Here is a 26,186-nt window from a genome sequence, read left to right on the forward strand (position 1 = left end):
GGATCAATGTAGTGAAAATGAATGTGATCCCGAGACTACTATACATACTTCAAACCACACCTATCCCGCTCCCAGGGAATTATTTACAGAGGCTGCAAAGTATAATGGAACAATATATCTGGGGGGAGATCAGACCCAGAGTAGCTAAAACCAAGCTAAAACCAAGAGATATAGTAGGCCTTGGGGTCCCAAACATCCTAATTTACAAACAGGCAATTACGTTACACAGACTACTTGACTGGTGCTCCAATGACTTTAACAAAAAATGGGTGCAGCTGGACTGTGACATTTTAGGTACAAAATATGCAGGCCTAGGGGCTTGGGCCCCTGAGAAAGACAGATCTGCAGCGACTACAAAATACCCTTTATTGGTTGACTTTTATAAGACTTGGGACAGGATAGTGCACACCACGGCGAACATATCCTCTAAGCACTCACCATTGACTCCCATATACCAAAATACCACAGTGAAGGGAACATCCCATGAAACACCCTTCAAAGAATGCACTCTAGCGGCATTGATTAAGGGGGACAAACTTAAAACACACCTGGACATCCTGGAGGAGATGCCTAGCCTTGTTATGAGCTTGTACTTGCATGCAAAACTGAATCACTATCTCGCGACGCACAGTCGTAAACACTGCCTAACTAGGCAACTCACAGCATTCGAGAATTTGTGTTTGAGGGATACACCAACAGCTCACGCAATATCCTTAATATACAAACTCCTACTCACAGATGACACGCAAACACTCCCCTCATACACAAAAGCGTGGGAGAAGGAACTACACACTGACATAGAGTACAAAGATTGGCAGACAGCTTTTCAAATAACCAAAACCACCTCCATATCCACAAAGGTGCAAGAATCCAGTTACAAATTCCTTGCGAGATGGTACCTCACCCCCAGTAAACTGCAGTGTATATACAAACAAGCATCGGGCAAATGTTAGAGAGATTGCGGGGGAGACGGCACGCCAACACACATATGGTGGGATTGCCCTAGGCTAGATATTTACTGGGTAGGGGTACTTAATCACATGGAGCTCGTCTTGGGGAAACCAATACAAAACAGTCCAAAAACGCTGTTATACTTATCATTGCCCAACTTTGTCTGCAAGGCAAGGAAGGCACTGTTACTGGTCATGCTGAACGGAGCCAAGCTATTGATACCTAAACACTGGAAGTCTCGAGTAGTTCCCACTTTTGACGAATGGCAAAATCAGGTAGACACCTTGATACATTTGGAAAGATACCATCACATAAAACAGGGAACAACAGACACACATGAGACAATGCTGGAACAATGGATCACACACAGACAACACATAACATAGGTTATGGAGGCCAATAGCACAGGCGCACTGACTTAACTTACGTCGGAAACCAAATACTGAATTGAGAGACTCACACTACGCTGATAGCTAAGCTCACTGACGACTTGAGATCTACGCATACTGCTGTAACCACTGCAGAATACCCTGTGCAACACACACTTTGGTGAGGGGGACATCACACACTAAATGGTATTAGGAGTTAAGCTTGAATTAATGTGCTTTTGTTCATATTGTTTTATGTGTGCATCTTGTTACATTAAATACAGCTTTATAGGGAATGGTTCACTTAAGTGTACTCCAACTTAGGATGTAATTTTGATTCACTTACAGTAAAAGTGAAATAAAAAAAAGTCTGTAACATTTATTTGAACTTTAATAAAGCTCTTTGAAACAAACAAAAAAAATGGAAATGATAAAAAGGCACAAAATGAAATGAAACTGAACTAAACACATCTTGAGTTGTAATTATTGGTTAAAGGGCCATTATAGACTTAAAATGACATGCTCTAATCCGTTCATTTTAAGTCTTTTGACCTGCAGTACTCTGTGTTTATAACCCCTACAATGGGGTTAAACACACAGCTGAAATACCGTCACAGCTTTTTCGGCTATGTTGGGCAGGTTTTGAATAAGTGAGCCTGCTCCACATATTTAAGCAGAAACTGTTTCTTTTTCTTCTCTGCCATCTCAGAATTGGCAAGATCAATCTCTGTGACACTCGCTTTTTCAAGGTGATTGACATGCCCTGTTCTAGTGCAATTGATTACATCGGAGCAGGGGGCAGCATTCCATAAGAATCCTCATGTACTAGCGAAACTCTCCTCCTGCACGAATGGTAAATTTTCCCCAAAGCGATATTAGCCCATTCATACCAATGACACAGCTGAAACGTATTTGTTTTATTGAGGGAACTACAGGATATAAATAGCACTTCTTATCTCATGCAATGTATATTAGATATGGATCAATTAGTAGTAGACAAGAAGCCCAGAATTGAAACGTGGTGATCAATTAGCTCACTGATTAGCCAATCACAGAGGCTACAGGTAACAGTTCCCCATGGGTCAGTAACTCAGCTCCTGAATGGCTAAAAAAGAACCAATGGAATGAATATAAGCCAGCCAATCAGAAGAGTTCCTACATTTTATGAGTTTTAGCATTGATCTTGCCTGGCTGCAGATTCCTGTTAATCCTGCCCTTTCTAAATGCATGAAAAAATCCAGAGGTTGAAGGAAGCTTTCTGCACTTATTGTAAGATTGCACAATACAGAATTCCTTTTCCCAGTATTACACTATCTGTTAAATGCCTATTTTATATCCATATACACATATTCAGTAACGGGGTATCTGTGACACACGTATTTATCAAGACTATTCTGTTCTATCTCATATGTAATTTGTTCATTTTAGTAACTCAAATATGCCCTTGTTGGAATGATCTCTTTAATCATATACAGTAACGGTCTGTTCTATACTATATGTAATTTGTGCGTTGTTACTTATTCATATACACCACTGTTGGAATGGTCTGTTCTATACTATATGTAATTTGTGTGTTTTTACTTATTCATATACACCACTGTTGGAATGGTCTGTTCTATACTATATGTAATTTGTGTGTTGTTACTTATTCATATACACCACTGTTGGAATGGTCTGTTCTATACTATATGTAATTTGTGTGTTGTTACTTATTCATATACACCACTGTTGGAATGGTCTGTTCTATACTATACGTAATTTGTGTGTTTTTACTTATTCATATACACCACTGTTGGAATGGTCTGTTCTATACTATATGTAATTTGTGTGTTTTTACTTATTCATATACACCACTGTTGGAATGATCTGTTCTATACTATATGTAATTTGTGTGTTTTTACTTATTCATATACACCACTGTTGGAACGGTCTTTTGTATACTATATGTTATTTGTATGTTTTTACTTATTCATATACACTGCTGTTGGAATGGTCTGTTCTATACCATATGTAATTTGTGTGTTGTTACTTATTCATATACACCACTGTTGGAATGGTCTTTTCTATACTATATGTAATTTGTGTGTTGTTACTTATTCATATACACCACTGTTGGAATAGTCTGTTCTATACTATATGTAATTTGTGTGTTTTTACTTATTCATATACACCACTATTGGAATGGTCTGTTCTATACTATATGTAATTTGTGCGTTTTTACTTATTCATATACACCACTGTTGGAATAGTCTGTTCTATACTATATGTAATTTGTGTGTTTTTACTTATTCATATACACCACTGTTGGAATGATCTGTTCTATACTATATGTAATTTGTGTGTTTTTACTTATTCATATACACCACTGTTGGAATGGTCTGTTCTATACTATATGTAATTTGTGTGTTTTTACTTATTCATATACACCACTGTTGGAATGATCTGTTCTATACTATATGTAATTTGTGTGTTTTTACTTATTCATATACACCACTGTTGGAACGGTCTTTTGTATACTATATGTTATTTGTATGTTTTTACTTATTCATATACACTGCTGTTGGAATGGTCTGTTCTATACCATATGTAATTTGTGTGTTGTTACTTATTCATATACACCACTGTTGGAATGGTCTTTTCTATACTATATGTAATTTGTGTGTTGTTACTTATTCATATACACCACTGTTGGAATAGTCTGTTCTATACTATATGTAATGTGTGTTTTTACTTATTCATATACACCACTATTGGAATGGTCTGTTCTATACTATATGTAATTTGTGCGTTTTTACTTATTCATATACACCACTGTTGGAATAGTCTGTTCTATACTATATGTAATTTGTGTGTTTTTACTTATTCATATACACCACTGTTGGAATGATCTGTTCTATACTATATGTAATTTGTGCGTTTTTACTTATTCATATACACCACTGTTGGAATGGTCTGTTCTATAATATATGTAATTTGTGTGTTGTTACTTATTCATATACACCACTGTTGGAATGGTCTGTTCTATACTATATGTAATTTGTGTGTTTTTACTTATTCATATACACCACTGTTGGAATGGTCTGTTCTATACTATATGTAATTTGTGCGTTTTTACTTATTCATATACACCACTGTTGGAATGGTCTGTTCTATACTATATGTAATTTGTGCGTTTTTACTTATTCATATACACCACTGTTGGAATGATCTGTTCTTTACTATATGTAATTTGTGTGTTGTTACTTATTCATATACACCACTGTTGGAATGGTCTGTTCTATACTATATGTAATTTGTGTGTTTTTACTTATTCATATACACCACTGTTGGAATGGTCTGTTCTATACTATATGTAATTTGTGCGTTTTTACTTATTCATATACACCACTGTTGGAATGGTCTGTTCTATACTATATGTAATTTGTGCGTTTTTACTTATTCATATACACCACTGTTGGAATGGTCTTTTCTATACTATATGTAATTTGTGTGTTGTTACTTATTCATATACACCACTTTTGGAATGGTCTGTTCTATACTATATGTAATTTGTGTGTTGTTACTTATTCATATACACCACTGTTGGAATGGTCTGTTCTATACTATATGTAATTTGTGTGTTTTTACTTATTCATATACACCACTGTTGGAATGGTCTTTTCTATACTATATGTAATTTGTGCGTTTTTACTTATTCATATACACCACTGTTGGAATGGTCTGTTCTATATTATATGTAATTTGTGCATTTTTACTTATTCATATACACCACTGTTGGAATGGTCTGTTCTATATTATATGTAATTTGTGCATTTTTACTTATTCATATACACCACTGTTGGAATGGTCTTTTCTATACTATATGTAATTTGTGTGTTTTTACTTATTCATATACACCACTGTTGGAATGGTCTGTTCTATATTATATGTAATTTGTGCATTTTTACTTATTCATATACACCACTGTTGGAATGGTCTTTTCTATACTATATGTAATTTGTGCGTTTTTACTTATTCATATACACCACTGTTGGAATGGTCTTTTCTATACTATATGTAATTTGTGCGTTTTTACTTATTCATATACACAACTGTTGGAATGATCTGTTCTTTACTATATGTAATTTGTGTGTTGTTACTTATTCATATACACCACTGTTGGAATGATCTGTTCTTTACTATATGTAATTTGTGTGTTGTTACTTATTCATATACACCACTGTTGGAATGGTCTGTTCTATATTATATGTAATTTGTGCATTTTTACTTATTCATATACACCACTGTTGGAATGGTCTTTTCTATACTATATGTAATTTGTACATTTTTACTTATTCATATACACCACTGTTGGAATGGTCTGTTCTATACTATATGTAATTTGTGTGTTGTTACTTATTCATATACACCACTGTTGGAATGGTCTGTTCTATACTATATGTAATTTGTGTGTTTTTACTTATTCATATACACCACTGTTGGAATGGTCCGTTCCATACCATATGTAATTTGTGCGTTTTTACTTATTCATATACACCACTGTTGGAATGGTCTTTTCTATACTATATGTAATTTGTGTGTTGTTACTTATTCATATACACCACTGTTGGAATAGTCTGTTCTATACTATATGTAATTTGTGTGTTGTTACTTATTCATATACACCACTGTTGGAATGGTCTGTTCTATACTATATGTAATTTGTGTGTTGTTACTTATTCATATACACCACTGTTGGAATGTTCTTTTCTATACTATATGTAATTTGTGTGTTGTTACTTATTCATATACACCACTTTTGGAATGGTCTGTTCTATACTATATGTAATTTGTGTGTTGTTACTTATTCATATACACCACTTTTGGAATGGTCTTTTCTATACTATATGTAATTTGTGTGTTGTTACTTATTCATATACACCACTGTTGGAATGGTCTTTTCTATACTATATGTAATTTGTGTGTTGTTACTTATTCATATACACCACTGTTGGAATGGTCTTTTCTATACCATATGTAATTTGTGTGTTGTTACTTATTCATATACACCACTTTTGGAATGGTCTGTTCTATACCATATGTAATTTGTGCGTTTTTACTTATTCATATACACCACTGTTGGAATGGTCTGTTCTATACTATATGTAATTTGTGTGTTGTTACTTATTCATATACACCACTGTTGGAATGTTCTTTTCTATACTATATGTAATTTGTGTGTTGTTACTTATTCATATACACCACTGTTGGAATGGTCTTTTCTATACTATATGTAATTTGTGCGTTTTTACTTATTCATATACACCACTGTTGGAATGGTCTTTTCTATACTATATGTAATTTGTGTGTTGTTACTTATTCATATACACCACTGTTGGAATGGTCTTTTCTATACTATATGTAATTTGTGCGTTTTTACTTATTCATATACATTGGCCGCGAGTCTTCAGGGGGCGGTGTTGCACCAGAAGCTCTTGTGAGCTGCTGGTGCAATGCTGAATACGGAGAGCGTATTGCTCTCCGCATTCAGCGATGTCTGTCGGACCTGATCCCCACTGTCAGATCAGGTCCGACAGACATTTGATAATTCGGCCTCATTGGGTTTTATTTGACTCTCTCTCTCTCTCTGTCTCAAACCATCAGCATTTTTTTGTACTTTTTGTTTTGTGTTTCAGCATTTGGGATCCGAATCCCTGTGGGACATGTGGATTTCTACATCAATGGAGGGATTGATCAGCCTGGCTGTCCATATAACTGTGAGTAAAGCGCACCACTAGCTGAGGTTCAGATCTTACATCGTGTAGTCAGTGAAATTACTAGACTGTGCTCTTTAGATAGAAAATGAATGGGGATGCATTTGATGCTTTGGATGCCTTTGTCTCAGGCACCTCCATGTTGGAACCTAAGTTTTCCCTTATCTATCTCTTGTGGGAAATTAGACACTAGGGTTGGCAGCTATCCTCCACCAAAATATTAGGCAACCTTTAAGTGATTGTGCACAGGCAGTAGAGGTGGCATGGGAAATGGAACACAGGCATATGGCAAGACATCAGGATATTTTTACATTGGGGTCTCCAGAACAACAAAAGTTATTTCCACATCTGAAGTGAATATATATTCCAGTACCTGGGCCAAAAAACAAGTGGTACGCTATTTAGCGCTTTCGCTCAAGCAATAACTCTGCCAGAAGTAAAGATTGTAGGCACGCAGGTTAGCGCATGTTTTGCAGGTTGAAAGTAAAACTTTTGCACACAAGTGAAACCTGATGCTCACAAACTTCAGAACTTCAGATATTGTGATCTTGCTAACTTCTCCCCTTAGAAATGGAGTGCGCATAAGAAAAAAACCTAACACTTATCACTTGCTCGCTAACCCGGTAGGAGTTATTAATATTTCACATTTAAGTGTTCTTCACATACAGGAAAATGTTATTTCTTTCATATAGGTGGCAAGAGTCCACAAGCTTGTTACTGATGCAATACGCATTCCTACCAGGAAGAGGCAAAGTTTCCCAAACTTTAAATGCCTATAAATACCCCGCCCAACTCACTCATATCTCAGTTTTAAAACTTTGTCTCCTTAGAAGGTGGTGAAGCAAGATGTGCTTGATTCTTCAGTAAAAGGCGCTTCTAAGCATATTGAAGCCCAGTTCCTCTCTAAGTGCAGTGTTTGTCTGAGGAATCTGAAGTTAGTATTGCCTGATGATACCAGGTTTTCGCCTATGGGAAAGCTTTTCATAAGGCTCTCTGTAAATCGGTCGCAGGGATTCATCTGCAAACAAGTTGCTTATTTTTCCTTAAGTGTCATAAATGCAGCATGAGTTTGTGAAACATTGCTTTTTAGTGTTCGGGAGTTAATTAAACATTCCATTATCTCTGTATACTCAGAGTTTAAATTTTTTTTACATTTCACGTGTCGCAGGTGACGCGCCGCATAATTTGTGGCGCATCCCGAGTGATGTATCGCGTCATTTATGATTAGCCATATGTGATGCACCATTTTTGTCGTGATTTTTTTCAGCTTAAAAAACCTGCTCCCACTTCACTCTGTGCTCTCTCAATTTTTACAGAACTATATATCAACTTTGATTTTCCATCTTCATCAATGTTTTATTATAATGTTATTATTTTAATATCATTGTTTCCCATTTCCTCTTAAAAAGTACTGCTGTATTAAGGAGCATGTGATGTTTGGCAACTAATTATATCTTTTTGTACCTTTTTTTGCCATGAAGTCTCAAACTGAACCTGCCTCAGACGCTACCATAGAAAATGAGCTGCCTGAACATATTTCTACCAAAGCTAAGTGTGCTTTTTGTAAAATACTTCAGTTCAATTATGTGGCTCTTGTTTTGATAATTTATTGCATGATGATAATATTTCTATGAGTACAAATGCATCCACTGTTATTCCATCTCAGTCTAATGGAAAAGGCATTCCTGCAGAAATGAAAGATTTTATTGCTGCAGCCATAGAGAAGGCTATGGGCTCTATTTATCAAGCTCTGTATGGAGCTTGATGGCCCCTGTTTCTGGCGAGTCTTCAGACTCGCCAGAAACAGCAGTTATGAAGCAGCGGTCACAAAGACCACTGCTCCATAACCTGTCCGCCTGCTCTGAGCAGGACACACATCGCCGGAAATCAACCCGATCGAGTACGATCGGGTTGATTGACACCCCCCTGCTGGTGGCCGATTGGCCACGAGTCTGCAGGGGGCGGCGTTGCACCAGCAGCTCTTGTGAGCTGCTGGTGCAATGCTGAATATGGCGAGCGTATTGCTCGCCGCATTCAGCGAAGTCTGGCGGACCTGATCCACACTGTTGGATCAGGTCCGCCAGACTTTGATAACTTGGGGCCTATGACTGCTACTCCGCCTTCAAATAAACGTAAAAGAACTTTTCAAAATCTAGTGAATATTGTACTGACCGACAGCATACTAATGTATCTTTTTCTCATGGGGGTTCCTCTGATTCAGAGGATCGTACATCAGAGACAGAAATTGACAAATCTTTTTTATTTAAGATTGAACATATTCACTCTTTTAAAATAAGTATTATTTACTTTGGCGATTGAGGAGTCTAAACCTCCTGATGATAAATCTTGTTATCATTTAAATTCTATATTTAAGACTACTGTTATTACTCCTGAAGTATTTCCTATTCCAGATGCTATCTCTAATGTGATTGCTATAGAATGGTCTAAACCTGGTAATCTTTTAACCCTTCTTCTAGGTTTAAAAAATTGTATCTTTTGCCTGTTGCTAATTTTTAACTTTATGAAACAGTCCCTAAAGTTGATGGGGCTATTTTGACTCTTGCTAAACGTACTACCATTACTATGGAAGACAGCCCTTATTTTAATGACCCTTTAGATAGGAAGCTTGAATCTTATCTTAGAAGGGCATATTTACATACTGGCTATATTCATAGACCTGTAATATTCATGGCTGATGTTGCTGCTGCTTCTACCTTTTGGTTGAACAGCTTAGTTTCAGCAGTTGTCTTCAGATCCTGAATTATCTAACATTATTATTTTACTTCAACATGCAAATCATTTTCTTTGTGATGCTATCTTTAATGTTATGAAATCAAACATCAAATCTGTCTTAAGCTATTCTAACTAGAAGAGCTTTATGGCTTAAATCTTGGAATGCTGACATGGTATCTAAAACAAGATTAATATCTCTTTCTTTTCAAGGTTAAAACCTTTTTGGTTCTCAATTGGATTATATTATTTCCACTATTACTGGGGGTAAAGGAGTTTTTCCTCCTCAAGACAAAAAATCTAAGGGGAAATTTAAAGCTACTAATCGTTTTTTGCTCCTTTTGTCAGAATAGAGAACAGAAAACTGCTCCCTCCCCTAAACCCTCTGGCTCTAATTGGAGACCATCTCCAAATTGGAATAAATCCAAACCATATAATAAACTAAATCCAGCAGCTAAACCAGCATGAAGGTGTGGCCCCCAATCCAGTTCTTCTTGTTGGGGGCAGACTAAAATTATTTCAAGATTTTTGGGCAGACTCTGTCCAAAATCAGTGGATTCAGAACATCATTTCTCAGGGGTATCCAATTGGATTCATGGGAAGATTCTTTCTCACCCATGTTCCAAAACACCCAGTAAATGCCTATAGAATTTTTTAAATGTGTTTCAGATCTACTCTTAGGGGTAATTGTTCCAGTTCCTCTACAGAAACAAGGGTTGGGGTTTTATTCTAATCTTTTCATTGTCCCAAAGAAGGAAAATTCTTTCAGATCAATTTTGGATCTGAAAACTTTAAATCGTTTTGTAATTGAGTCCAAACATTCAAGATGGTGTCTATAAGGACTATTCTGCCCTTTGTTCAGAAAAGTCCCTTTATGTCCACAATAGACTTACAGGATGCTTACCTTCACATCCTAATACACCCAGATCATTATCAATTTCTGAGATTCTCTTTTCTAGAAAAGCATTACCAATTTGTCGCTCTTCCATTTGGCCTTGCAACAGCTCAGAGAATATTCTCAAAGGTTCTCTGTGCACTTCTATCTGGAATCAGAGAGCAGGGTATTGCGGTGTTTCCTTATTTGGACGATATCTTGGTACACTCGAATATCAAAACAGATATACTTAAATCCCAACTCTCAACTCTCTCTGACTTGGTGGTTATTCAAGGGGCCTCTTTTGCTCGTCCTATCTGGTCTGTTATCATGACAGATGCAAGTCTTACAGGTTGGGGAGCTGTCTGGGGGTCTCAGACAGCACAAGGAGTTTGGAATCCTTGAAAGAGAGGTTACCAATCAATATTTTGGAACTCTGTGCTCTCTTCAGAGCACTTCAGGCTTGGGTCCCAATTTTTCAAGGTCTGTCGGACCTGATCCGACTGTGCGGATCAGGTCTGACAGACCTCGCTGAATACGGCGAGCAATACGCTCGCCATATTCAGCATTGCACCAGCAGCTCACAAGAGCTGCTGGTGCAACGCCGACCCTGCAGACTCGCGGCCAATAGGCCGCCAGCAGGGGGGTGTCAATCAACCCGATCGTACTCGATCGGGTTGATTTCCGTCGATGTCTGTCCGCCTGCTCAGAGCAGGCGGACAGGTTATGGAGCAGCGGTCTTTGTGACCGCTGCTTCATAACTGCTGTTTCTGGCGAGTCTGCAGGCTCACCAGAAACACGGGGCATCAAGCTCCATTCTCTCCACCCAGATGTATTCTATTGAATTGTACAGATGTGGGGCTCTACAGAGATATATCTGATAGCTTCTTGTCTTAACAAGAAGCTTCCCAGGTACCTTTCCAGGTCCAGGGATCCTCAGGCAGAAATGATGGACATTCTAGCAGGTCCCTGGTCTTTCCAGCCTGCTTACATTTTTCTCCTCTGGTTCTACTTCAAAGAGTAATCTCAAAGATCATAATGGAACAATCTTTTGTGTTTTTGATAGCACCAGCGTGATCTCAAATCTCTAAATTTGATGGCATGGAAATTGAACGTTTAGTCGTCAGTCATAGGGGTTTCTCTGTCTCCGTAATTAACATTAAGATTCAGTCTTGTAAGCCTGTTTCAAGGAAAATATACCATAAGGTTTGGAAAACCTATATTTCAAGGTGTTCTTCACATGATTATTACTGGCATTCCTTTTGGATTCCTAGGATACTCCAGTTTCTTTAGGATGGTTTGGATAAAGGTTTGTCTGCCAATACCTTAAAAGGACAATTCACTGCTCTTTCTGTTCTATTTCACAGAAAGATTCCCAATCTTGCTATTATTTACTGTTTTGTCCAGGCTTTAATTTGAATTAAACCGGTTATTAAATCTTTTTCTCCTCCTTGGAGTCTTAATTTGGAATTAAAGATTTTGCAGGCTCCTCCTTTTGAGCCTATGGGGCCCATTTATCAAGCTCCGAACGGAGCTTGTGGGCCCGTGTTTCTGGTGAGTCTAAAGAACGCTGCTCCATAACCCTGTCCGCCTGCTCTGCTCTGAGTACGATCAGGTTGATTGACACCTCCCTGCTGGCGGCTGATTGGCCGTGAGTATGCAGGGGGTGGCGTTGCACCAGCAGCTTGTGAGCTGCTGGTGCAATGCTGAATATGGAGAGCGTATTGCTCTCCGCATTCAGCGATGTCTGTCGGACCTGATCCGCACTGTCGGATCAGGTCCGACAGACATATGATAAATAGGCCCCTATGTATTCTTTAGACATTAAACTCCTTTCTTGGAAAGTATTGTTTCTATTGGCCATCTCTTCTGCTAGAAGAGTTTTTGAATTGTTGCTCTCTCTTGTGAGTCTCCTTATCTGATTTTCCATCAAGATAGCACAATTTATGCTTACCTGATAAATTTCTTTCTTTCCGGATATGGAGAGTCCACAACATCATCAATTACTAGTGGAAATATCACTCCTGGCCAGCAGGAGGAGGCAAAGAGCACCACAGCAAAGCTGTTAAGTGTCACTCCCCTACCCACAACCCCCAGTCTTCTCAACCAGAGAGAAAGAGAAGTAGCAGTAGCCTTCTGACCTTTACATTTTCCAGTGAAACAAACAAACAGGACAATCGAAAATCTTTAGTCGCCTGTAGGAAGATAGAGCCCAAAATCCAAGTTGTGCAACAAACAATCCTTATGAGAAGAAGGATTGGGATATAGAGAAGGAACAACAATTTCCTGATAAATATTTATGTCTGAAACCACTTTAGGAAGAAAACCCAACTTAGTACGAAGAACCGCCTTATCAGCAAGAAAGATAAGGTAAGGCGAATAACACTGCAAAACCGAGAGTTCCAAAACTATCCGAGCAGAGGACATAGCAACAAGAAACAAAACCTTCCAAGATAACAACTTAATATCTATGGAATAGAATGGCTTAAACGGAGCCTGCTGAAAAACTTCAAGAACAAGGCTAAGGCCTCTAGTTATCAAGCCGTCAACCGCAAATACGCTGGAATTCTGCAACGTATTTGTGGCGAGGCTGATTCGCTGTAGTTATCAAGCCCTACAGCCCGGCAAAAGTAGAATATAGTGACGTAACATACGATCCGCCGGACTCAGTCCGACACAGATCGATTGTTACATCACTCCAGATGTTCCGAACGCAAGTTCGGCACAATCTGACTACTTTTGCTAGTTATCAAAGAACTACCAGGTACGCTCGCCACTATTCCGAGCCAGCGGATCCCATAGAAATCAATGGGAGTCTGACAGCAGCAAGAGCTCATGTTCGCTGCTGCCCGATATCCCATTGATTCCTATGTGAAGTGTCTGCACCTACCACCCTAACATGTACCCCGAGTCTAAACACCCCTAATCTGCCCCCCTACACCACCGCCACCTACATTATACTTATTAACCCCTAATCTGCCGCCCCCTATACCGCCGCCACCTACGTCGTCGGTAGAGATGGATGTTACACACCGGAGGTCTTCAAGATGGAGCCGCTCATCGCCGGAAGGATGAAGATAGAAGATGCCGCTTGGATGAAGACTTCTGCTGGATGGAGGACCTCTTCTGCCCCAATCGGATGAAGACTTCTGCCCGGCTGGAGGACCACTTGTGCCCGCATCGGATGAAGAGTTCGGCCCGGTTGGGTGAAGACGGCTCAAGGTAGGGTGATCTTCAATGGGTTAGTGTTAGGTTTATTTAAGGGGGGATCGGGTGGGTTTTAGAGTAGGGGTGTGTGGGTGGTGGGTTGTAATGTTGGGGGGGTATTGTATTGCTTTTTTTTTTTACAGGTAAAAGAGCTGATTACTTTGGGGCAATGCCCCGCAAAAAGCCCTTTTAAGGGCTGGTAAAAGAGCTGGTTACTTTTATTATTTTGGGGGGATTTTTTATTTTATTAGGGGGCTTAGATTAGGTGTAATTAGATTAAACTTCTTATAATATTTTTCTATTTTTTGTAATTTAGTGTTTGTTTTTATTTGTAATATAGTTTATTTTATTTAATTGTATTTTATTTTAGATCATTGCAGTTAATTTAATGATAGTGTAATGTTAGGTGTATTTGTAACTTAGGTTAGGATTTATTTTACAGGTAAATTTGTAATTATTTTAACTAGGTAGCTATTAAATAGTTAATAACTATTTAATAACTATTGTACCTAGTTAAAATAAATACAAAGTTGCCTGTAAAATTAATATAAATCCTAAGATAGCTACAATATAATTATTATTTATATTGTAGCTATATTAGGGTTTATTTTAAAGGTAAGTATTTAGTTTTAAATAGGATTAATTTATTTAATGATAGGAATATTTATTTAGATTAATTGAAATAATATTTGTTGGGGGGTGTTAGGGTTAGGGTTAGACTTAGGTTTTGAGGTTAATTCATTTAATATAGTGGTGGCGGTGTAGGGGGGTAGATTAGGGGTTAATCAATGTACTGTAGGTGGCGGCGGTGTAGGGGGGGGCAGGATAGGGGTTAATAAATGTAATGTAGGTGGCGGAGGGCTCCGGGTGCGGCGGTTTAGGGGCAAAACAATTAATTTATTTGTGGCGGGGTCGGGATTGGCAGGATAGGGGTTAATAACTTTATGTAGGTGGCGGCGGTATAGGGGGCGGCAGATTAGGGGTTAATAGGTATAATGTAGGTGGCGGCGGGGTCCGGGAGCAGCGGTTTAGGGGTTAATATATTTATATACTTGCGGCGGGCTCCGTGAGCGGCGGTTTAGGGGGTAATGAGTTTATTTAGGTGCGGGTGGCTCCGGGTGCTGTGGTTTAGGGGGTAAAACAGTATAGTATAGTGTTGGTGCTTAGTGACAGGCTAGCAAGAAAGCTGCGAAGAAGCCGATGAGCAGCGAGATCGATGACTGTCAGTTAACAACAGTCCGCTGCTCATCGCTCCGTACTTGGTGCGCGGCTTCTTGACAGCTTTCTTGATAACTTTGGCGAACGTATTCAGGTCCACGGCAGTGATGTTAGGCGAGCTTAGGTGAGCGTATTGGGCTGGCGAATGCAAGTAAGTAGACAGCTTCATAACTAGAGGCCTAAGGCTCCAAGGAGCACAGGCCTGATTCTGACCAGGGCCTGACAAAAAGATAGAACATCTGGCACATCCTCCAGACGCTTGTGTAACAAATTAGATAATGTAGAAATCTGACCCTTCAGAGAACTAACTGATAATCCTTTCTCCAGACCTTCCTGGAGAAAGGACAAAATCCTAGGAAACCTGACCCTACTCCAAGAGTAGCCTTTGGATTCACACCAATAAAGGTATTTACGCCATACCTTATGGTAAATTTTTCTAGTAACAGGCTTGTAAGCCTGGATCATAGTCTCAATAACCGACTCAGAAAAACCACGCTCAGAAGAACTAAGCGTTCAATCTCTAAGCAGTCAGCTTCAGAGAAAATGAGATAAGAGAAGGAATAGATCCTGAGTTAGAAGGTCCTTCCTCAGAGGCAACCTCCAAGGCGGAAGAGATGACATATTCACTAGGTTTGCATACCAGATCCTGCAAGGCCATTCAGGAGCTATTTGAATTACAGATGCTCTCTCTTGTTTTATACGAGCAATGACTTGTGGAAGGAGCGCAAACGGAGGAAACAGGAATGCTAGACCGAAATCCCAAGGAATCGCCAGAGCATTTATCAGGGCGGCCTGCGGATCTCTTGACCTTGAACTGTACCTTGGAAGTTTGGCGTGCTGCCGAGATGTCATCAGATCCAACTCCGGCACCCCCCACTTGAGGGTTAACCTGGAGAACACCTCCGGGAAGAAATGTCTGTCTGCTCAGAAAATCTTCTTCCCAGTTGTCCACTCCTGGAATATGGATGGCAGACAGATTACAATTGTGAGCTTCCGCCCACTGAATAATCCGAGCCACCTCCTTCATGGCTAAGGAACTCCGAGTTCCTCCCTGGTGGTTGATCTAAGCCACTGAGATGATATTTTCTGACTGGAATCTGATAAACCGTGCTAAGGACAAATGAGGCCAAGCCATCAGAGCATTGTAAATCGCTCTCAACTCCAAGATGATTAGGGAGAGAGCATAGTCCAAAGTCCCTGTGCCTTTAATGAGTCTCAGATTGTTTCCCAGCCTAGTTGGCTGGTGTCCATGGTCACAATCACCCAGGAAGGTCTCCAGAAGCATGTGCCCTGAGACAGATTCTTCTGAGAAAGCCCCCATGGGAGAGAGTCTCTTATCAACTGGTCTAGATCTATCTTCTGAAACAGATTCAAATGGTCTCTGTTCCATTGTCTGAGCATGAATAACTGCAGAGTGTTCAAATGGATTAGAGCAAAGGGAATGATGTCCATGGAAGCAACCATCAGACCAATTACCTCAATACATTGAGTTACTGATGGCCGAACAGTAGTCTGTAGAGACCTCTGTCAGAAAAATCTTCAAAGATAGAGAATCTATTATGGTTCCTAAGAAGACTACGCTTGTAGCTGGAACAAGGAAACTATTTCCCAGATTCACTTTCCATCCGTGGGAACATAGAAAAGACAACAAGATCTCTGTATGATAGTTTGCTTGTTGAAAAGATGGCACCTAAACCAATATTTCATCCAGGTAGGGTGCCACTGCAATTCCCCGAGACCTGATCACTGCTATGAGAAAATTCCGGGAGCTATGGCAAGGCCAAATGGAAGAGCCACAAACTGAAACTGTTTGTCAAGAAAGGCGAATCTCTGGAACTTGTGATGATCCCTGTGGATGGGAACATGAAGATACACATCCTTTAGGTCTACAGTCGTCATGAACTGACTCTCCTGGACCAAAGAAAGAATGGAGCGAATGGTTTCTATTTTGAAGGACGGTACTTATCTTGTTGAGACACTTTATGTCTAGAATGAGTCAAAAGGTTCCCTCTTTTTTGGGGGGGGGGAAGCACAAACAGATTTGAATAGAATACTAGGCCATTTTCCCTTACTGGAACTGGAACTATCACTCCCAGGGAAGAAAGGTCCCAAACGCAGTTCAAGAATGTCTCCCTTTTACCTGGTTTGTAGATAATCTTGAGAGATAGAATCTGCCCTTGGGAGGGAAAGTCTTGAATTTGATCTTGTAACCCTGGGATACTATGTCCACAGTCTCATATCCATGCCTGATAAAACAGGGAAAATCTGCCCCCACTTGATCCGATCCAGGACCGGGGGCAAACCCTTCATGCTGACTTAGACTTAGCTGTGAGTTTCTTAGATTGCTTCCCCTTGTTCCAAGACTGATTGGGTTTCCAAGAAGACTTGGACTGTTCCTGCATGGAAGAGGGAGAGGAAGACTTTCCTTTAAAGTTACAAAAGGAATGAAAATTACTTTGACGACCTTTAGGTCTGTTCTTCTGTCTTGTGGTAGAAAAGACCCTTTTCCATCTGAAATATCAGAAATTATTTCTACCAGACCAGGCCCAAACAAAGTCTTACCCTTGTAAGTAAGCGCCAGAAGCTTGGACTTAGAGGTAACATCTGACCAAGATATTAGCCACAATGCCCTGCAGGGTAGGACAGTGAAGCCTGGTATCTTGGCTCCCAGTCTAATAACTTGCATGGTAACATCAGAAATAAAGCAATTGGCTAGTGTGAGAGTCTTAATCCTGTCTTGGATCTCCTCCAAAGAAGTCTCTTCCAAAATTGATTCAGACAAGGCGTTGCACCAATAAGATGCAACACTAGACACAGTGGCAATACAATCTTGAGGTTGTCATTGAAAACCTTGATGAACATACATTTTTTTCAAATAAGCCTCCAGCTTTTTGTCCAAAGGATCCTTAAAAGAGCAACTATCTTTTATAGGGATCGTAGTTCTCTTAGCCAGAGTAGAAATGGCCACTTCCACTTTAGCCACCATGCACCATAAACCTTTAATGGGGCCAGCGACAGGAAACATCTTTTCAAAGATGGGAGACGGGGAAAAAAGAATCTCTGGCTTCTCCTATTCCTGTGAAATAATCTCTGTCGCACGGTTAGGAACAGGAAACACCTCCACAGAGGAAAGAAAATCATAGTATTTATTACGTTTACTAGATTTCTTAGGGTTGACAGTGACAGGAGTATCGGAGTCGTCCAAAGTAGCCAATACCTCCTTTAACAGTACACAAAAGGTGTTCAAGCTTAAACCTGAAGTTTACTTCTTCCGTATCAGATTAAGGAATTATACTGTTCGAATCTGAGATCTTACCCTCAGAGGCTACTGATGTATCCTCCTCATCAGACTTATGGGGGATATCAACCTGTGTAGCAGAAGGAGGAGAAGAAACCTTACTATCTGAATCTTTAATTTTCTTCTTGTGTTTTCCCTTTAGCATAGGAAAAAACAGATAATGCCGCAGATACCGCAGAAGATACCTGAGCAGCAATTTCTGCAGGCAAATAAACTCCTCCAGGAGTCTGAGAGGAACTGCAGGCACAGTATGTGATGCCATAGAGGCTTAGGACATCTAAGGAGAAGGCTGTGGCATTGCCTGAACAGCAGCATCCTGAGAGACATTAGGCTCAGTGGGCAAAATGTATTTTTACACTCTATAGCTAAACAAGAAGTACAAAATTGCATTAACAAGGAAGGGAATCTTGATCCGTCTACATATTGTCAATAAAAATAACCCCAAAATAGAAAAGAAAAACATTTTATGTGAAAAGCTAATGTCACTTTACATTTTTCAATATTTCCCCTCAGAGCGGTAACAATTTCACTTTAAATATTCAGAGCGATATTGCTCTTAAATTACACCCCAAAATGAAACCTCTACACCTCAGCTGAAACTGAGGTCCCTACCTGCCCCTCAGGCTAAGTCTGCCCTCCGGAAAGTGACACAGCTCCAAAGCAAAGGAGACTAGCTGACATACTAGTTAAAACACAACAGTGCCTTAAACTACACACTGCCCAATCCCAGTTAGATACAATAAATAAGTAGAGGGAAGTTATTTAAATAAATTAAAATGATGAGCCATATAAAAACAGTCAACCCCTTCATGTCCATAAAAAGGATTAACCGTTAGTCTCTAATCACAAATGTGCCTGCACTCTGCCAATACAAAAGCCTTACTAAGGATCTATTTTGTCCCCATAATTGTTGCAGGGAAATCCCTTAAAGTGCCAGTCTCCATACCTAGAACACAAAAAAGCACTTACCTGCAATCTAGCTGTCCGGCAGGTAAATAGCTCACAAGGCATGAAAGGACACATATTCCTTACAGAGACCTGTAGGAAAAGAAAGAAGTAAATCTACTCTGGCTTTATATACCATGGGCAGCACATATGTTAGAAAACCAAGCAAGGACTACTTCACAACTTTCTAACTGCTTTAAAGCCACCACTACTCTACTGCAGAGATTGACGTGGACTACAGCTATACCCAAAAAATCTTGCTTATAGTGAAAAGAAATCAAATTTTCATCAGACTCCAAACTTTACCTCCTCCATTGACAGAGGCAAAGAAAATGACTGGGGATTGTGGGTAGGGGAGTGACACTTAACTGCTTTGCTGTGGTGCTCTTTGCCTCCTCCTGCTAGCCAGGATTGATATTCCCACAAGTAATTGATGACGTTGTAGACTCTCCATATCTTAGGAAAGAAAATGCTGTTTTGCAGACTTCTTTCACATTTTTACCTAAAGTTGTGAATTCTAAGAACATTAATAAGGAAAATATACACCTTCCTTATGTCCTAATCCTAAGAATTCTATTGAAAAATATTTTCACTCTTTATATGTTAGTAGCATCTACAAAGTATGTCAAAGCTCTAAGGATTTCAGACAGACATCTAGGCATCTATTTATCAAGCCGTCAACCGCAAATAGGCTGGAATTCCGCAGCGTAATTGTGGCGAGCTTGATTCTCCTTAGTTATCAAAGCCTACAGACCGGCAAAGTATAATTTTGTGACGTAACATGCGATCCGCCGGTCTCAGTCCGACACAGATCGATGCTTACATCACTACAGATGTTCTGAATGCAAATTCGGCACTATCTGACTACTTTTGCTAGTTAACAAATGTCTACCAGGTACGCTCTGAACTATTCCGGCCCAGTGTACCTGGTTTTCAATCCGCCGCACTGGAGGCGGTGGATGCCATAGGAATCAATGGGAATCTGAAAGCAGCGAAAGCTCATGTTCGCTGCTGCCCGATATCCCATTGATTCCTATGGGAGAATAAAAGTTATGTTTACACCTAACACCCTAACATGTACCCCAAGTCTAAACACCCCTAATCTCCCGCCCCGACACCGGTGCCACCTACATTATACTTATTAACCCCTATTATTATTATTATTATTCTTTATTTATAAAGCGCCGACAGATTCCGCAGTGCTGCCCATGGGTATAAGGATAACAGTACAATGGAGAAACAATACAATAAGACACAAAATTTTACAGACAGATACAGGGGGAATTGAGGGCCCTATTCCCATGGGAACTTACAATCTAGACGGGTAGGAGGATGGGAAACAGGGGGTGGGGACAGCAAAGGTGAGAATGATATTAGTGAGGAGATAGAGGGCAAATGTTAGTTAAGTGAAGTTAGTTTGTTAATAAGTCGGGTGATAAGCTTCCCTGAACAGAAAGGTCTTTAGGGAACGTTTAAAGGAGGAGAGGTTAGGGGCAAGTCTGACATCTCGAGGAAGTGCGTTCCAGAGGGTCTGGTGCCGCATGAGAGAAGTCCTGTATAGTGATGTCACGAACAGTTCTGCCATGAATAGTTCGCAGCGAACATAGCATGTTCGCGTTCGCAGCCGACGGCGAACATATGCGATGTTCGATCCGCCCCCTATTCGTCATCATTGAGTAAACTTTGACCCTGTAGCGCACAGTCACAAGACACATTCCAGCCAATCAGCAGCAGACACTCCCTCCCAGACCCTCCCACCTCCTGGACAGCATCCATTTTAGATTCATTCGTAGCCTGCATTCTTAGTGAGAGGAGGGACAGTGTAGCTGCTGCTGATTTAATAGGGAAATCGATAGCTAGGCTAGTGTATTCTGTGTCCACTACAGTCCTGTGTAATCTAATTGCAGCCTGCCTGCCAGCTCAGGCTCACAGCGTATACTGTGCCCACTTGCCCAGTGCCACCACTCATATCTGGTGTAACAGTAGTGTACATTTAAAAAAAAACAACACTTTTTTTAATTTGAAATAATAGCAGTCATTTTCCTTCACACGTGTGCATTTGAGGTCCTGCCAGGGCACAGTGTGACATCAGTGCAAGTCATATCTGCTCAAACAGTAGTGTACATTTAAAAAAAAAAAAAAACTTTTTTTAATTTGAAATAATAGCAGTCAGTTTGCTTCACACGTGTGCGTTTCAGGTCCTGCCAGGGCACAGTGTGACACCAGTGCAAGTCATATCTGCTCAAACAGTAGTGTACATTTAAAAAAAAACAAAAAACCTTTTTTTAATTTGAAATAATAGCAGTCAGTTTCCTTCACACGCGTGCGTTTCAGGTCCTGCCAGGGCACAGTGTGACAACAGTGCAAGTCATATCTGCTAAAACAGTAGTGTACATACATTTAAAAAAAAAAACTTTTTTTATTGTGAAATAATAGCAGTCAGTTTCCCTCACACGTGTGCGCTCCAGGTCCTGCCAGGGCACAGTGTGACAACAGTGCAAGTCATATCTGCTAAAACAGTAGTGTACATACATTTAAAAAAAAAAACTTTTTTTATTGTGAAATAATAGCACTCAGTTTCCCTCACACGTTCCAGGTCCTGCCAGGGTACAGTGTCACACCAGTGCAAGTCATATCTGCTAAAACAGTAGTGTACATTAAAAAAAAAAAAAAAACCTTACACTACCTGAACGATACAACATCATACCTGATGTTTTAAAGCACGTTATTCCAAACAATTTAGGAATGTTAGGTGATTTATGCCCTTTATGGATTAAAACCAAACTCTGCATCAACTATGTAATTTTCCATGAGAGTTTGCCATGGATCCCCCTCCGGCATACCACAGTCCAGGTGTTAGTCCCCTTGAAACCACTTTTCCATCACTTTTGTGGCCAGAAAGAGTCCCTGTGGGTTTTAAAATTCGCCTGCCTATTGAAGTCTATGGCAGTTCGCCCGGTTCGCCGGTTCGCAAACTTTTGCGGAAGTTCGCCGTTCGCAAACGCAAAATTTTAGGTTCGCAACATCACTTGTCCTGTAGTCTAGAATGAGAGGAGGTGATGGTAGAGGATGCAAGAAGCAGGTCGTTATTGGATCTTAGGGGACGGGCAGGAGTATATTTGTTGATGAGTGAGGACAGGTAGGCTGGGGCAGCATTAGTGAGGGTTTTGTAGGTCAGGGTGAAAATTTCGAATTTAACTCTGTTGTGAATGGGGAGCCAGTGAAGGGACTCACAGAGAGGTGCAGCAGAAAAAGAGCGTCAAGAGAGGTGGATTAGCCTGGCAGATGCATTTAGGATGGATTGGAGGGGAGAGAGGCGGGAGAGAGGGAGGCCAGTTAGTAAGTTGTTACAGTAGTCAAGTCGGGAAATTACCAGAGAGTGGATGAGCTGTTTGGTAGTTTCAGCACTCAGAAATGGACGAATTTTGGAGATATTGCATAGGTGGTTGCGGCAGGATGAAGAGAGCAGTTGGATGTGGGGAATGAAGGACAGATTTGAGTCAAGCGTGACTCTGAGGCAGCGGACTTGGGGTGATGGGGAGATAGTGGTGCCACCAACAGTGATAGAAAATTAGAGACTGGAGTGGAGCTAGAGGGGGGAATTAGAAGTAGTTAGGTCTTGGACATATTTATTTTTAGGTGGTGAGAGGCCATCCAGGTGGAAATGCCAGATAAGCCGTCGCTGATGTGAGAGTTGACAGAAGGAGAGAGTGCAGGGGTGGAAAGGTAGATCTGGGTATCATCAGCATAGAGGTGATAGCTGAAGCCATAGCTGTTGATAAGTTTACCCAGTGAAGAAGTGTAAATAGAGAAGAGTAGAGGACCCAGGACAGAGTCTTGAGGTACTCCAACAGACAGGGGCAATAGAGAGGAGGAGTCACAAGCAAAAGAGATAGAGAAGGATCTGTTAGTGAGATAAGAGTGAATCCAGGAGAGGGCAGTATCACAGAGACGATTGAAAACTAGTTTTTCAAGGAGTTTTGAAACTAGTGGGAGCAGTGATATGGGGCGGTAGTTTGCAGGGGAGTTAGGGTTGAGGGAGGGTTTTTTGAGGATGGGGGTGACCTTTGCATGTTTGAAGGAGGCAGGGAATGAGCCGGTAGAAAGGAATAGGTTAAATATGGGAGTAAGAGCCGGAGTGAGGGTGGTAGACAGAGGAGGAATTAGATGTGAAGGAATAGGGTCAAGTGGGCAGGTAGAGAGGTGGGAGGAAGAGAAAAGGGAAGCCACTTCACTCTCAGTGGTTGGGAGGAGGGTGCAGAGAGTGGCAGAGGGGGTGACTGGGAGCGGAGTTGGGAGATTGCAGGTTTGTGTTGGGATGTTTCCTCGGATTGCAAGTGTTTTATTGAGAAAATAGTCAGCAAGGTCTTAAGCACTGAATGCAGATTAGGGGGTTGGTGCAGGTGGGTGGAGGAGAGAGTTGAAAATGGAGAAGAGTCTTTTAGGGTTTGACGAGTGAGTGGATATAAGAGAAGAGAAGTAGGTTTGCTTAGCTAAGCGAAGCTAAGCAGAGGTGTAAGAGTAGAGAATGAACTTATAGTGCATGAAATCAGGTAAAAAATGGGATTTCCTCCAGACACGTTCAGCAGTGCGGGAGCATTTTTGTAGGTGACGCGTTTGTTGGGAGTGACAGAGTTGGAGCTGACGACGTGGGGATTTGCAAGGTTGGGGTGGAGCGAGAGTGTCAAGTGCAACGGAGAGAGTATTGTTATAGTGGGTTATAGCAAGGTCAGGGCAGGATATCGTGGAAGTGTGGGGGAGGCGTAGTTGAATAAGATTGGAGAGTTGGGGAGCGTCCACAGTGTGCAGATTTCTACAGGTGCGGGGGCGCGAGGGGAAAGTAGGTTAACCTGTATATAAAGATTAGAGGTGAGCAGATGGTGGTCTGAGATGGGAAATGGGCCACATGCAACATCAGAGAGAGAGCAGAGATAGGAGAATACCAGATCAATCGAGTGTCCATCGTGGTGGGTAGGGAATAGGGTGGATTGTGAGAGGCCGAAGGAGTTAGTGAGTGAGAGAAGTTTATAGGCAGCAGGGGCAGATGGGTTGTCAATGGGGATGTTGAAGTCCCCTAGGATTAGAGCAAGTGTATTTGTGGAGGGAAAGTAAGGAAGCCAGGCAGCAAAGTTGTCAAGGAATTGGGAAGTTGGTCCAGCGGGGCGATAGATAACTGCCACTCTGAGAGAGAGGGGGGAGAACAGGCGAATGCAGTGGACTTCAAAGGAAGAAAAGGAGAGAGATGGTAATGGGGATAGGTACTGGTAGGAGCAGGAGGGGGAGAGTAAGATGCCAACACCGCCACCGTGTCTCTCACCTGGCCTAGGTGTGTGGCTAAAGTGAAGACCACCAACCACCATGTGTGAGAGCAGCAATGGAAGCAGTGTCAGAGGAAGATATCCAGGTTTCAGTAATAGCTAAAAGGTTGAAAGTGTTGGAAACAAACAGGTCGTGAACAGTTGTAAGCTTGTTACAGACGGAGTGAGCATTCCAGAGGGCACAAGAAAAGGGAGGGGTTAGGCGTTGTTTGTTAATGGAGATGAGATTGTTAGTATTGCGGTACCTAGTCTACCCCCCTACACCGCCGCCACCTACATTATACTTATTAACCCCTAATCTGCCACCCCGCCACCGCCACCACCTACATAAAAGTATTAACCCCTATCCCGCCACTCCCAGAGCCCACCGCAGCTAAATAAATGTATTAACCCCTAAACCGCCAGCCGCCCACATCACCATAAACTAAATTTACCTATTAATCCCCAAACCTAACAACCCGCTAAATGTACATTAAATATTAACTCATCCCTATCTTATAATAAATTAAAACTTACCTTTAGATTTAAATTAAACTAATAATTAACCTATTCTATTATAATAAAATTACAATAAACTATATTAAATGAATAATTACCGTAATCTAACCTAACTTTTATACTAAAATTACATAAAATTACAAATTAAAATAACTATATTATATATTTACAACTAACCCTACTCAAATAATTTAATTCTACACTAAAAAATTACAAAGTTACAAAAAACTAACTAAGTTACAAAAATAACAAACACTAAGTTACACAAACAACTAACTATTAGCTATCCCTTTCAAAGGAAAGACTCTATTCGGGCCTGAATTGAAAGAGATCATTTCTGACATTACGGGAGGTAAGGGGCATCTCCTCCCTCAGGATAAGACGTCCAAACAGAGGAGACAGAGTAATTTTCGTTCTTTTCGAAATTTCAAAGGAGTCCCTTCTTCCTCTTCCATTAAACAGGAAGGGAACTTCGCACAGTCCAAGCCCGTCTGGAGACCCAATCAGGCTTGGAACAAGGGTAAACAACCCAAGAAGCCCGCCGCTGCTCCCACGACAGCATGAAGGGGCGGCCCCCAATCCGAGACTGGATCTAGTAGGGGGCAGACTTTCTCTCTTTGTTCAGGCTTGGATAAGAGATGTTCAGGATCCCTGGACACTAGAGATCGTGTCTCAGGGGTATCAACTTGAATTCAAACATTCCCTTCCAAGGGGAAGGTTTCTTCTTTCACGATTGTCTGTAGACCAGATAAAGAGAGAGGCATTCTTACATTGTGTAAAATACCTCTCTATTATGGGAGTAATTTGTCCAGTTCCAACTCAGGAACAGAGACGGGGGTTTTACTCAAATCTTTTCGTGGTTCCCAAAAAAGAGGGAACGTTCAGACCCATTTTAGATCTCAAGAGTCTAAACAAGTTTCTCAAAGTCCCATCCTTCAAGATGGAGACAATTCGGACAATTCTTCCATTGATACAGGAGGGTCAATATATTACTACTGTGGACTTAAAGGATGCATATCTTCACAT

General features: G+C 40.7%; 1 protein-coding gene across 2 annotated transcripts in view; it reads left to right on the plus strand.

Annotated features, from left to right (window-relative positions):
* The window catches only part of LOC128652821 (phospholipase A1 member A), a 190,215-nt gene that overhangs the window by 91,150 nt on the left and 72,879 nt on the right, over positions 1-26,186 (plus strand). For both annotated transcript variants that reach the window (XM_053705779.1, XM_053705778.1), the window contains exon 6: positions 6,995-7,075. In XM_053705779.1, coding sequence (XP_053561754.1) covers positions 6,995-7,075 — 81 coding nt within the window. The remainder of the gene's footprint in view (positions 1-6,994; positions 7,076-26,186) is intronic.

This window comes from Bombina bombina, chromosome 3 (genome assembly GCF_027579735.1).
Source record: "Bombina bombina isolate aBomBom1 chromosome 3, aBomBom1.pri, whole genome shotgun sequence".
NCBI classification, from domain to species: Eukaryota; Metazoa; Chordata; class Amphibia; order Anura; family Bombinatoridae; genus Bombina; species Bombina bombina.